The following is a 15,165-nucleotide window of genomic DNA, read 5'->3' on the forward strand; positions in this document are numbered from 1 at the left end:
GTTCTAAATTTACCACTCAATCTAGGTTCCTACTCACATCTATGGTTATGACTAAAAGGACAAGATCTCGGTAACAACCGGACACATTTTGCAAAATGTTATGACCTGCTTGTTTGAGTTGCACCATAAAAGTGAGATGAGACAACAAAATAGCCTGAATGCAAATGATTTATTATAAAATGTAACTCAGAACAATCAATCAAAGCAACCAACAAATTTCTAGGCATAATAATGAAGATAAAGAACTTATGATATAATCACAACAACACTTTAACTACATAATATAAGTAATGCAAACCAAAACCATAAAGTTAAAGAGTCAATGAGATGGCAGGTCTTGACATGTGGACTCCTGAGTAGCCACAGCGTCCAGGGGTAGCTAGCACAACAACTTTTATATACCCATTGATGAGTAATGCAGGCATCCAATCAGGATTCACCACATATTCCAATCTGGAGTCTTGGGATTATCACAGTGTATTAATATTGTAAAACTAAATACTTGTCGCTCTGCCAAAATCATCAAATATTCATCAAGTTTGTATTCTACTCAAAACAGTAAATGTAGTAAACTAGAAAGAATTTTGAATCTAAAAGTAAAGAAACTTTACTAATAAATAGATGATTTGTTTCTCATTCAGGGAGTCAGACAAAGAACATCATCGAAAACAACACTAGCTACATGAATACACTGAAGAGTAGAGTACAGATGTATCCGCACCTGTACAATCACTTGCAAAAAGATTTTAAGCAGCAGAGATGCTGTTTACCAGATGTTTATGAAACTGTTCTTCTCTCAGTTGCCATCATTGTGTTTACAGTAAACGCAAGGAGCGCAACACATTTCTACAAAATTTTCACAGAGGCACAACAAACACACAGACGCAGGGGAGAAAGACAGTGACTGTTTACATGGACATCAGTAACTGACTGTTTAATGACAGTGGAATGTTTGATATCGCACATTGTATAAGAGAAAAAAAAACTGCATTTCTCGGTAACTGAGATGCACTCAGTATGTCAGAAAGCCATGTGCTTGTGTAGACTATCCTGTCAAAAAACGCGTTTACATGTTTACACACAGAGAGCAACATTTACAGCAGATCCTTCAGTCCATAATATTGTAGTGATATTAACGAACTGACTTTAAACAATTCCTCTTCTCCCACTTGTTTTGGCAACCCAACTAGTCGTCTCTCTGTCGTCTGAACACTGTTTCAGGTAAAGCAGTCTTTAAAGCTATTATACATATTAATGAAGTTGCCCCGAATACACAATAGAGCGCACTGATTGGTTTGAACAAAGTCTTTCTCATGAATAAATGCAGTACACTCAGAGACGTCATGAAATACTCCCAGGTACAGACAGACAGTCTACATGCTGGAATACACGCAAGGAAGTGTATGGGTAGAAAAGTCCAGTGTGACCACGGCTTAAGTGCATGTGAATGGTTTCTTTCCAGTGTGGATCCTCATGTGTTGATTAAGGTATGATGAACGGCTGAAACTCTTCCCACACTGAGTGCATGTGAATGGTTTCTCTCCAGTGTGGATCCTCATGTGTTGATTAAGGTATGATGAGCGGCTGAAACTCTTCCAACACTGAGTGCATGTGAATGGTTTCTCTCCAGAGTGGATTCTCGTGTGGTGTTTAAGGTGTGATGATTGGCTGAAACTCTTTCCACACTGAGTGCATTTGAATGGTTTCTCTCCAGTGTGGATCATCATGTGTAGAAAAAAGTTTGATGATTTGCTGAAACTCTTCCCACACTGAAGGCATGTGAATGGTTTCTCTCCAGTGTGGATCCTCATGTGTTGATTAAGGGATGATGAGCAGCTCAAACTCTTCCCACACTGAGTGCATGTGAATAGTTTCTCTCCAGTGTGGACCCTCATGTGGTAATTAAAGTGTGATGAGCTGCTGAAACTCTTCCCACACTGAGTGCATGTGAATAGTTTCTCTCCAGTGTGGATCCTCATGTGTAGATTACGGGACCACGATAAGCTGAAACTCTTTCCACACTGGGTGCATGTGAATGGTTTCTCTCCAGTGTGGATCCTCATGTGAATCTTAAGAATGTATTTTCTTCCAAAACTCTTTCCACACTGAGTGCAGGTGAAACGATTCTTGTCTCTCCTTTTTAAAATACCATCAGTCTGTAAAAAAGTTTTTTCCTCAATTTTGACATGATGTTCCTCCTGTTTACTCCCCTCGTTTTCTTCAATTAGGTCTGAAATTAAAAAAAATAAAACATTAGTTTTCATTAAGTCTTTTCATTAAGTCTTAAAGGGCACCTAGGTTACCCCTTTTTTTCAGATTTAATACAAGTCTTTTGCGTCTCTAGAATGTGTATATAAAGTTTCAGATCAAAATACCCATCAGATTTTTCATTATACCTTTTACAAGATGCTGTTTTATACTGATTTCCAGCAGGGGGTGGTTTTGTCGTACTGCGCCTTTAAGCCAAGTTCTGCCCGCCCACTGTTTCTACATGCCTCCTCCCTCAGCTGCGTCAGACAACAGACAGACTTAAAGGAAGAAGGTCTCACGTAGCGTTTGTGAGATACTACAGTAAGAACTAACCTTTACTAATCGGTATTGTGAAGTTGCATTGATGAGTCACACACACAATATCGTTACAAAGTTAACGCGCGTGCGCGCACACACACACACACACACACACACACACACACACACACAGATACACACGCAGGCAGGCAGACAGACAGACAGAGCGCTCTTAGCTTAGTTAAGGCTAACCTCAAGTACTGTGTGGATATCTGTTATGCTAATGTACAAAATAAACCTGATTTAACTTCCACAAACCGGGATTGAAGCGTCTTCTTTTATAATTGTTCTGACACGCGGCTGTGCTGATGAAGTAAAGCTGAAGTAAAACGCTGTAATTAATTACACACATACTCTGTTTTAAAACACTTTAAACATGTGAAACTTACTCTTAATCACATTTGATGATGATTGCTGATCCTAGCGAACAGAACAGACCTTTTATTACCGGTTGCTTTGCGTATGTCTGCCTGGTCTTGTTGACATATACACGACTACCGGAACATGTTAATGCGCGCAGCTGTCAATCAATTCGGTTGGCGGGGGAATCGCACACCTACGTAATGGTGCGATCAATTTGAAAACAGCTCCAATTGGCCGACCCTTTTTTTGTAGCTAAATTGAAAAAAAAGTACTGGGTGTGTTCATATCACCCCAGTATGACGGTCTATACACTATACCAACACACAGATCTGTCCAAACAGCTTGAAAAGTAGATTTTTTACCATAGGTGCCCTGTAAGTCATCCTTATTTATCTAGTGCTTTTACAATGTAAATTGTGTCAAAGCCACTTAACATAGTAGTTAAAGTAAATTTAAACTGTCAGTCCAGTTTTCAGAGTTTCTTACATAATTGATCATAAAAGTCATTTTGGTCATATTGATCAGACAGAGATATGAAAGCTGTAAATGGCCTATTTTTATTCCTATATATTCACAATTACAACAAAATGTTTTTCTAAAATGTGTAAAGCAGACAGGGAATACTTGTATATTCTGTGCCTGACTGGTAAACACACCAGAAAAAAAAGTTATTGGGTAACAGCTGAACAAACAGCTGAATTTTTGCCTTGCAGACATGAGACATGCCTGTCAGCATCTGCATAAAGCAGGGGTTCTCAACCTTTTGCAAGCTGGGCCCCCCCAAAGCCGGTTTATTGCAGCTAGGGCCCCAGTGACTCAGAGAGGGTACAAGGACCTTAAATTTTTGAGGCTTGCTTAGCTTCTCGAAGAGAAATCAAACAAATGAGCGCTTTCTAAATTCTATGGGCACAGCACACACAAATAAACTAAATTGACATACTGCAGTTATATTTTGAAATGTGTTTTTTTTATATATTTATAACATTTGAATACAGTTCAGCAACATACATCACACAACCTGACGACAAAGGGAGCTGACAATTGAACATCACTAAATTTACCATCATCTTAAGATTGAAAATTTTACACTGACTTCATACAGGGTTTATACAGACACAGCCTAATGAAAATCAAAGACTTTTAGGCACTTTTTCCAGCATCTACTTTTATTGTTGAAACTGACATGCAATGTATTGAACACCTGAAATGTATTTTCAGCAACCCATAAAAACATTGCATAGGAACTATTAGCAAATTATTGTTATAGTTAAATAAATGAGGTAGCCTTCCCAGTATAAAATAACAGTAGCAGACCTAACTTTATAGCTACAGCTCAGCAGAGTCAGCACAGGTATAAAAACAGGTGGTTTTATTTCTGATGAGAATATTTATTGTTGTCAGACTTCACTCTCACATAAATACACATAAATAAATCAATCAAAACTCACAGCTAATCAGGATAGCCTGTGCGTGTAGGGGGAGAGTCAGAGGAGGGGAAGGTCCGTAAAAATTAGCATAAAAAAGGGAGTGTCAGTTTTGGGCACGTGCTGATTTTCACAGAGGCAAAACAAACACACAGACGCAGAGGAGAAAGTCAGTGACTGTGTTTACATGGACATCAGTAATCGAATTATTTGCCAAATTATTAAATGGTGGATTTTAATTGCAGTTTGGCTCTTTCATTCAGGAATTTCATTCGTGCCCGGTGACAAACGAGATATTTGATTCGAGGAATTGCTGGAAGCGTGTATCTTTCATGCAATGTATGTTGCAAAAAAAAAAATCCTTCACATTTCTCTGTAACTTAGATGCACTTGGTAGGTAGTGTCAGAAAGCCATGTATGTTATTCCTGTCACAAAATGTGGGTGTAAGTTTAATTGTGGTGCTATCATGTTTACACTCGGGAGAGCAGCATCATTTATCGTACGGTAAACTTTATTAACTTAGAAACCATTTGACTAAGGTCTGTCTTTAAACACTGAAAGAGTACTGCTGACGAACTAACATTGCCTCTGAATAAACAAACAAAAACCACTGGTCGCTCACTTAACACATACTGGAGCTCTGTCTTTTATTAAAGGAGACGAGCAGCAAATCTGGATTTCACCATTTTCAGATGAGAAAAGCTCTCGGGTAAAAAATGTTCCTTAGACACACGTTTCTGTCACGCGTTGCGTGCAGCATAATCCACACGTGAGTCCAGCTACGCTATCATAGAGGGAAAATAAAAACAAAACCTTCACTGCAGCAAATTATGAAACGCAACACTGACGACCCGAATCTCCAAATATTTCTTGTTCTCCCACTTGGCAACACAACGTGGCGTCTCTCTGCCGTCTGAACACTGTACAGGTACAAACAGTCTTCGAAGATATCATGCACATTAATTAGGTTGCACCGCATACACAATAGAGCGCGTTGATTGGTTTCAACCAAGTCTTACTCATGAATGAATGCAGCACACTCAGAGACGTCATAAGGTACTTCCAGGTAGATGTTCAGTCTGCACGCTGGAATACATGCTAAGATCTCATGGCCGTGACGGAGCTTAAAAATTCATTTTAAACCGGAAGTACGAATTTGCTCAAAATAACGCAAAAACAACCAATTTTCACTTTTTAGTGAAATATGTGTGCCCTAATAGTGTTTTTAGCAGTGTGGGACACATATACGACTGTCAACAACTCAAAAAATGTGTTTTGTTGTTTCGTGACCCTTTAATGTCAGAAGTAGAGTATGGTGGTATTGTTATTTTGGACCATTGTCCAGTCTCACTAAAACTATGTTTTCCAGGCAATGTAATCCCCCAATGTACATGGCGGTTTAACTCAAGACGATTGGCAGATGACGATTTTGTAAAATTTATTGATGCTCAAATAGATTTCTACTTTGAGACAAACGAATCCCCAGAGATAAGTTAAAGCATCCTATTGGATACTCTGAAAGCATATATAAGAGGACAGATTATTTCAGATCAACGTAGTGCAAATAAAACAATGTCAAAACGGCTTACAGAGATTATGAATAAAATACAATGGATCAGCTACACTCAACATCACCTTCTGAATAGCTCCATAAACTTCTTCTGCAAGTGGAATATGACTCCTTGACAAGTGAAAAGGCGTTATGAACTAGCTGGCAGGTTATTGTGTTACCAACTGAAATGATCCTCAGCAGTTGGTTTTATAGGTGCAGCTCTGAGGTAAACAAAACTGAAAGTAATGAGGGTTTTTACTTTAATTTTTTGGAATTACCATCTGTGATTCAGATCAGTTGGCATCAGAAGGAAAATAACACCTTCTGAAATTGAAAATGCAATCCAAAAAATGAACACCAGAAAATTGAAAACTCAATCTGGCCCTGGTGGCTTCCCAGCTGAGCTTTATAAGAAGTTTACTGTCACGCTTACACCCCTGTTGTGCAAGGTATTTGCTGAAGCTCTTGTCTCGGAATCACTCATCCTCTTTATGACATCGGCTGCTATAACAGTACTTCTTAAAAGGTAAAATGATTTATTTAAATGTGAATCTTATCGTCCGATCAACTTAATCTGCTGTGATTATAAGATCCCGGGGTGTTTCTAGAAAACCTAGTAAGAGCTTGTTTGTCAAGCCAAGATGTGTCTGATTGCCGTCGGAACTAAACTTTGCAGGACACCGGACCTCCATGACTGAGTTTGGACATGCCTGCTCTAGGGGAACGAGACAGGGCTACCCTCTGTCCCCTCTGCTTTTTGACATTGCCCTTTAACCTCTTGCAATCATAAAGAACTCAGATAGCTTGCAAAGAGTTTTCAGAGAGGGACAAGAACATAAGTTCCTGCTATATGCTGATGATCTTCTTTTTATGTCAAATCCAGATACATGTATTTCAAAAGCTCTTACAATAATTTCAGAACTGGCAAATGTTTCTGGATACATAGTCAATCTAGCCAAGTGTCTCCTTTTCCCTATCAATGATAGAGCACAGCAAATGTCCTTCCAATCCTTTCCATTTTCAGCAAGTCCTGATAAATTTGTATATCTGGGTGTGAGTGTGACACGCAAATATAAGGATTTGTTCAATAATAATTTTAAAACAACATTAGACAAAGCCAAATGAGACATGGCATGGTGGTCAATCCTTACTTTATCTTTGGATGGGAAGATCAATTCCATTAAAGTGGCAATACTACCAAAATTTCTGTTTCTATTTTTAGACTGTGCCTGTTTTGTTTTTTTGTCAAGTCATTTTTCAAGAAGTTGATTAACATATTTTCTGGACTATAAGATTCTACTTTTTCCCTAGGTTTTGACCATGAGGCTTATATAAAGAAGCTGCTATTCTGTGGATTTTTCTTCCACCGCTAGGGACGCTCTGATCGGAATTACTGGTAGAATAAAAAAAAAGATAGACGAAAAATCAATGCAAAGAAAAATAGACTGCGCTACTTTTTCTTTAGCAGATAGAACACGCATGACAAATTACTAACTGGAAACTATATTCAAATCCTTGCCCCTTCATCATGGAAACCACACAAAGAAGTTCATATGATGCAAGTTAAGTTGAAGGCCATCGGACTTGCTACCCAGGAAGGAAACTGCGCTGCTGCACGCAAGCTTAGCGTCAACGAATCTATGGTGAGGTGTTAGAGGCGGCAACGGGAAGAGCTCATGCAATGCCAAAAGTCAAGAAAAGCTTTCAGAAGACATAAAAGCAGTTGGCCTGAACTTGAAAATGTCCTGGAAGACTTGGTGAACACACAGAGAGCATATGGCCGAGGTGTGTTCACTGTACAGATCAGACTGAAAGCCAAAACAATCGGCTTCAAAATGAACATTGAAGGTTTCAAAGCTGGGCCGTCATGGTGTTTCAGATTTATGAGACGTACCTGTCCAATAGAGCACAGACCACTCTGTTAGCAACTCCCTCCTGACTATCAGGAAAAAGTTGAAAACTTCCATAAATTCGTTGAAACAAAGATAAAAGAGAACTCCCGGACCAGACAACATCAATAATATGGATGAAGTACCTTTGACGTTTGATCTGCCTCTGACCAGGACTGTTAACAAGACAGGTGCATCATCCGTGTTGTTGAAAACAACTGGCCATGAGAGAACGCACTTCACCTGTGTTCTGACATGCACGGCATCCGGACAAAAAATTCCACCAATGGTGATTTTTAAGCACATAACTATGCCCAAAGAACAACTCCCAAAAGGTATAGTGGTCAAAGTTAACGCCAAAGGTTGGATGGTGGAAGGCCTAATGAAGGAATGGTTAACGAAGTGCTACGGTAAGCCGATTTTTTTCACCGGAAAAAAACGCTGCTTGTTTTGGATAGCATGAGGGCCCACATCGAAGATTCTGTGAAAGCAGCGATCAAGAAAACAAACTCCATTACAGCTGTGATTCCTGGAGGTACAACAACGTATTTGCAGCCACTTGACATCAGTGTGAATTGGGCATTTAAAAGGTGCACTCTGGGTTAAGTGGGAGACTTGGATGACAAGTGGTAAAAAGTCTTTCACAAAAACTGGCCGCATGCAAAAAGCATTATTTTCTGATGTCTGTCAGTGGATCCAAACAGCGTGGAGTGCTGTCAAAGAATCCACCATTACCATTGGGATCTGAAAGGCTGGACTGCTACGCGAAGAGAGCGGTGCACTTTCAGAGCTAAATTTACTAGAGGATGAAAGCAACACAGAGATCGAGACTGATGGAGACAAATGTGATGAAGCGCTTCTGAGGCTGTTCAACTCCGACACTGAAGAAGATGAATTCATGGGTTTCAGCAAAGATGATTAAAGTGACTTGTGGTTTCAAACACAAGAGAAATAAAGGTGAATAAATACCGTTTTTTAATGTTCTGTTTTTATCAGCAAAGTTGCTGCCGTGTTAAAAGGCAATGTTCAGAAAGAATCTGTTCAGGTACATACATACATGTACAGTTTCAGTACAAAATCGTTCTGTACATGCAGTAAATTTCAAATTTTTCAACATAGATATCTGCGGCTTATAGCTCAGTGCGGTTTGTATAACTTTTTTTTTTTTTTTTAAATAGCGCGCATGTGGCTTATATACAGGTGCGCTCTATAGTCCAGAAAATATGGTAATTGTATTTTTACATTTCTCTAGGATAAGAAAATTCCTTGCATAAGAAAGGAACTCTTGGAAAAAAGAAGGAAGAGAGTGGATTGCCAATGCCAAATTTCTGCTCCAATTTTGTTAAATCCATTGTTCCCCCCCTCTCTTATAGATTCAGCGTTCCAATGATGATCTAGGAAGGGAGTTAACTGTGATAAGAACCTGTTAAAAGATGCCATATTTATCTAATTTCAACAGTTAAGAACAGACATTGAGATTCCACACTCTAATTTTTTAGGTACCTTCAGGTCTTTGGTTTCGTTAAAAAAACTTCTCTCCTTCACTGAACCAACCAAAAGCATGCTGTATAGATGAATTGGTAAACATGAACCCATATCAAAAAGGTGTAATGTCCATGTTATATGAAGTGATCCAAAGAACTGCCTCCACTTCCCTAAATCGTATAAAGCAAAACTCGGAAGACCAACTGGGACTAGAAATATCAGATACAGCCTGGCAATATGCCATAGAACTGGTACACTCATCTTCTGTATGTATTAGACATGGTCTTCTTCAGTTTAAGGTGCTTCATAGGCTTCACCTATCTAGGCGCAAGCTGGCAAAAATGTATTCAGGGTCAGATTCATCTTGCCCCAGATGTGGTTTGGAGCCAGCAGATCAAAGTCATATGTTCTGGGGATGCCCTAGATTACATCATTTTTGACCAATATTTTTAGATAATTTTCATCTAAATGTAATAAAGATATGGATCCTAATCCTTTGATCTCAATTTTTGGTACAGTGCCAGAAGAAATGTACCTGTCAGCTAATCACGTCGAAATCATTGCCTTTTCTTCTTTACTGACCAGACACCTGATTCTTCTCAGGTGGAAAAAGACGAACCTGCCATCCCACAATCATTGGATATTAGAAGTGTTATCACATCTTTAACTCGAGCACCTTAAGTACACCATCCGAGGCTCTACAAAAAAAGTTTTATGAGGTTTGGCAGCCTTTCCTATCCTACACTGAACGCTCAGGGGTTATTATATCCTAAGTGAGAGTTTATCCCTAATTTCCTGATTTGTTTTACCTATTTTTATTTTTCTCTTTTTCCCTTTTTCTTTATGGGGTATGAGTATGTCTGTAGCAATGTACCATGTTAATTTGTTGTTTAATTTGTTTGTTGTGGAAAAATCGTAGACTTTTGAAAAATCAATAAAAATATTTGAATAATAAGAATGTAAGCAGTACTAAATAGTTTTTTGAACAAGTAATAATCCCATTAATCTAGTTATAGTACATGTTCCTGTTGAAGGTCTGTGAATTTAAGCTATTTATTCATTAAAGAAGGACAAGCCATTCTCATACGTGACTTTGTTCTTTGAGTGACTGAAATGTAGGCAATAGCTATGTTTCCATCCAAAAATGCAAATTAAATTTATTTGCAAAACTGGAATATCACAAAAAATATTCAAATAAATTAGCGTTTCCATCCAATGAATCAAAGAAAACAAAATCGTCACTTCCTGATTAACTAGCGTGAAATATCAACAGTAAAAGCAGAATTTACTGCAGTAGGAGAAGCTACATGAATCTTTTCTTTATTTAATAAAAGACTTTCACATCAGAGGATAATGCCGACACACAATGAACACGTGGTGGCGTTTGAAGCAATGAGATGTGGAGAACAGACGCTCTTGACTCGCTCCAGACACTCTGGAGGTCATTAATAATATAATAACATTAATACTTAAACGGTTGAGGTGTTTTAGAATGATCAAAACAGCATTTCTCATATTTTTTAAATGTCTGGGTAAACAGACACTTTTTCCACTTCGAACACAAAACATTTTCTATTGAGAAACTTTTTAAATAATTTGGAGCAGTAAACATGTCAGGCATGTCATTCAATTGAATCCTTGACTTCTGCTGTCTTCTTTTGTTTCAAAAACACAGATTTCTTTAAAATTTGAAACAGCATCTTTGGATATCTTTTTTGCTGGAGATACTGTTGTCCTGAAAAACTTGTAAAAAAAATGTAAAAAAAAAAAAAAAACTTACATATACAGATGAACGGTACAGCAGAAAATATTGGCGGTTTTAAAACCTTGACTTTTTCAAACTGCGGCATACCTTGAAAGCGATTATTGTCCTACACCTCAGCAGCACAACACTGTTTTTAGGATCTAAAAATGTATTCTTTAAAAAAAAAATCTCAAGCAAAAAGATTCCAATTTCAATGTCTGCTGGTACTTGAAGAATATGGTCAATATTCTGATGAACTTTACACTCAAATGTTTGCATATCATCAGCATGTTGTAATCCATTTCTTAAGCAACAAAAGTCATTTTAGACTAGTTTGTTGGCCAGTTGTAGTCAGTACAATGCTAAACGTTATTGTTCCACTATAATTTTGTTTTGTCTCACGTCGTCCCGCAACAACAACATATAGTTTAGAATACAATATTTTATAATAATTAATTAATTTAGTGTCCATTTCATTCAGCATATTTTAAATTAGGGGCATCCACATTTTCTGACATACTTTAAATCAGGGTTTCTACAGGTGTCACCAAGTTAAATTTAAGACTAAAGACATTTTTTAAGACCATTGTGAATGAAATTTTAGATTAAGGAATTTTTCAAATGCCCCAGATGAAAAAGATTTTTATTTGTCCTATCAAAAAATATAATATAAAATATTTAATAATAAAATAATAAAATAATAAATCAATAATAACAATAACAATAAAATATTTTACATATTTCTTAGCAAAAGATCTTAAACATTGTGTAAAAACAAGAGAGCTCTACTTGGATCCACACTTTTTTTTTCCAAAATAAACTTTCTTTAAAATAAAAAACAAATTCACAAATGTTTTACTAACTATAATAACTATACTAAACTATATTATAACTATAATAAACTACATCTATGCACAACAATCTGTCCAGGTCGATGTCCTCAGCAGAAAAACCATAGAGCACGTTTAAACAAATGAAGCACGAAAATAATTAAAGCATTATGAGAAATAGAGTTAAAATGACCTTTTTGAATGAAAGGTTAAAGGTTTTATTGAGATGGATTGTTGGTGATTGTATGGGTTTCGGCCAGATTAGGTAGCAAAACATGAAAAAAGGAAAATGAAGACTTGTTTTAAAAAGATTTAAGACCTACAACACAATCTTTCAGTAAATTTAAGACTTTTTAAGGCCTAAACTTTTAGGTTTTTGAATTTCAGACATTTTAAGACCCTGCGGCTATTAAATAGGGAATAGCCCTGATAATTAGTTATTATAATAATGATGATGTAATTGTAGATACTGTCTGTGAGAACTAGTAACAACTACTACAAACAAGTTTAAACCCATAAAGAAGTTGGTGAAAAAAGGGAATTGTGATCAACGTGACATATGCAAATGGAAAGTACTAAGCCAACACCATCACTGTAATAGCAGATGATCTCTTCTATGGGAATACTGTAGGTCAAATATCGTCAGCTCAGTTAAACTTTTTTAATTTATTGTTTTTATTTGTTTTATATAGTGCCAGTGCTCAAGGACGCTTTACAAACAGTAGGAGAACAAGAAAAGCAATAACCTTAAGAAGGAAGAGAAAATTGGGAGACTAATAATACATAAAATAATGACAAAAGACACGAGAACAAGTTACAAATGAAACTCATTCCTTTTTTTCAATGAGTGCTTATGTGCATTTAGGGGAACTAGGCAGCACACTCAGGGCTGCAAGATGGATTTAATTTAGTATTATTATTAAAATATATCTGAATGAGGATCAAATGACTGAGTTGGTGTTTGAGAATAAAAACCAACCTGTTTGTTCCTGCAGATCTTCCTGTTTGACTGTGAATGTTTCTTCAATCTTCACATCTTCACTCTCCTCTTTAATAAACGCCATCTTTATAACAGTGTGGAGATCAGTCGCTTCAGCAGCAGTTTTTCTGTGTTTAGACACTTTATCCTGTTTAAAATGAACAACACAATAAAAAAATGTCCTGTTTAAAAAAAAATAAAACAATGAACAGAAACAAAATAACTTCTCTTCAACACTTGCTTCAACAGTTTCCTTATATGAGAGTCATTAACAAACAGAAATCAGGTAAGTCTGAGCAAGAAACAATAGACACAAATGAGCAGATTAACACTAGTACTCCATTTCTTATATATAGTGATGTATACTTCGAATAGAATGACATTATGCTATTTAATGAATTAAACCTTCATTAAAACACTTATTACACACTTTACTGTTGCTTTATTCAAACTTTAACAAATGTTGTTAATTATTTTCTTTGTTTTATTTATTTTATTGTCTGCTTACAGCAACGCTGTAGAACTTATTTGCACAAGACAAGAATTTACTCTTGGGAACAAATAAAGTTTATCCTATCTTATTCAAACAATAGACCTTACTGTGAGTAAAATAATACTTCTTTGTATAAACGGTTAAAATAATATTGTCAACAGCAGGTACATTTAGCATTAAACGAACAACCTGAAATTTTAATCAGTCGGTTTTCATCTGTGTAAAAGCTTTAAAAACAAACCTTTCTCCAGTTGAATCACAGTGTGGGAGCGGCGCAGCCTTATGACATCACACCACCATGCCACAATAAAAGTCTTTTTTTCCCCCATTTATTCTTTATCATGACTTATTGATACATTTCTCCCTCGTTTTCCACTTTACACTTTATCTGCTTTCTGTTTTGTACTTGTAAGACCATCATTACTTATGTTAATTGAATAAACCCATTTACCCCCACTAGATCTTTGCCTTCAGGTAGGTTGGAAAGAGGTTGCATTTTCTTTTAAACGATTGCATTTCTTCATCCATAGCTTTAACCCATTTACTTGCATTCACTGATGTTACCACCTCTTTGTATGTTTGAATGGGGAAACATCAAATTCTACAAAATTGCCTGCCAGGTTCCAACCTATATATGTAATAGGTTGAAACTTTTTTATAACTAAATAAACAAACAAAAAAACTAAACAGTTGTAAAGAAGCTTTTTAAAATGACTGAAGAACTTAATACAACGTTGAACAGTGCAACGTTGTTTAGATTTTACAATTTATAAGTGAGCATTTAGATATTATTTGAGTGTAAATTCAGAATGTGCAACTTACCTTTTCAGTCTTCAATGAAGAAGTGGGATGAGAAAAGGCATCAGTGGGTTTTTCTTTGTATGTTGTTGTTAGTAATAATCCCAATGTAGGAATCTACAATCGTAGTTTGTCCTCCAAAGTTGTTTTCTTATAGCAAAATAAGCCAATGAAGATTCTTTTAGGAACCCAGAATATATAGATGCAACCCTGCTGAGATACTGGATCTGGAATGTGATTGGATAAGACTCAATTGGCCCCCATTAAAGCTGGTATAAAGATGCAAATGAGCAGTGGGGAGCAGTGAAGACTCAAGACACATACAGTGGGGGATGGGAAGTTCAGCAGCTTTACAAACCAGTTTTACAGAGAAATAATGATGTATTGGGAAAATAAGTTGACTTTAGCCATCTTCATTTGTTTAGCTGCTATTGTTTTATAGTACTATTGATGAAAGCTTTTTTTTTAATTTTGGTTGCTGCATTTTGTAGTTACTGTTGATACACTTATGATATGTAACACATTTCAATTAATTTTTTCCCAAGCCTGGTTAAAAGGTAATGCAAGAGTTGTGTGTTGTTTTTGTAGAAGTTTCTCAGAGTTGCTTGGCTGAAGTCTTTGTGTAAAGATGCAAATGAGCATTGAAAACTCAATCCATACCGATGTCTCAATACACACAACTACATTCACTTATATAATAGTTATAGAAGATGTATACTATTATACTGTGATATATTATCATTCGTTGAAAGGAACAATTTATAAACTTCACATTGAGGTTTTATTTGTGTAAAGGTCAGTCAATATATTGACATAAGCTAACTATTAGCAGAGTTTTAGTCATTTATTTATTACTAAACTTGTTCTTTATGTGAGTTTAGACTCCTTTATTTATCTTAAAGCACATGCAGCTTATTACTGGCTTCTGGAAGACTGTAAACACTTTATGTTTATAAATTGTAACTATCAAAATGTAACTTGTTTCTGTGCCAATTTTGTTTTCTTTCCTTCGTTTTTTAGTTGAACAGAACATGTGTAA

At 36.4% G+C, this 15,165-nt stretch overlaps 2 protein-coding genes and 1 long non-coding RNA gene across 8 annotated transcripts in view; all 3 read right to left on the reverse strand.

Annotated features, from left to right (window-relative positions):
• LOC141381913 (uncharacterized) overlaps positions 1–15,165 on the reverse strand; it is a 560,761-nt gene that overhangs the window by 222,742 nt on the left and 322,854 nt on the right. The window lies entirely within an intron of this gene.
• znf1032 (zinc finger protein 1032) overlaps positions 1–15,165 on the reverse strand; it is a 104,859-nt gene that overhangs the window by 5,805 nt on the left and 83,889 nt on the right. The window lies entirely within an intron of this gene.
• On the reverse strand, positions 153–14,297 carry LOC137491045 (zgc:113096). Of its 6 annotated transcripts, none has more exons than XM_073948915.1 (4): positions 14,151–14,297; positions 12,836–12,983; positions 2,397–2,507; positions 153–2,230 (listed from the first exon to the last, which is right to left on the reverse strand). In XM_073948915.1, exon 4 carries the CDS (start codon positions 2,061–2,063, stop codon positions 1,434–1,436), a length of 630 nt encoding a protein of 209 aa, XP_073805016.1. In that variant the 5' UTR covers positions 2,064–2,230; positions 2,397–2,507; positions 12,836–12,983; positions 14,151–14,297; the 3' UTR covers positions 153–1,433. The 6 variants fall into 6 exon arrangements, with proteins under 6 accessions (XP_073805016.1, XP_073805017.1, XP_073805018.1 ...); XM_073948916.1 differs by lacking the exon at positions 14,151–14,297 and adding an exon at positions 13,570–13,612; XM_073948917.1 differs by lacking the exon at positions 14,151–14,297 and adding an exon at positions 13,518–13,612.

This window comes from Danio rerio, chromosome 4, assembly GCF_049306965.1.
Source record: "Danio rerio strain Tuebingen ecotype United States chromosome 4, GRCz12tu, whole genome shotgun sequence".
Classification (NCBI taxonomy): domain Eukaryota; kingdom Metazoa; phylum Chordata; class Actinopteri; order Cypriniformes; family Danionidae; genus Danio; species Danio rerio.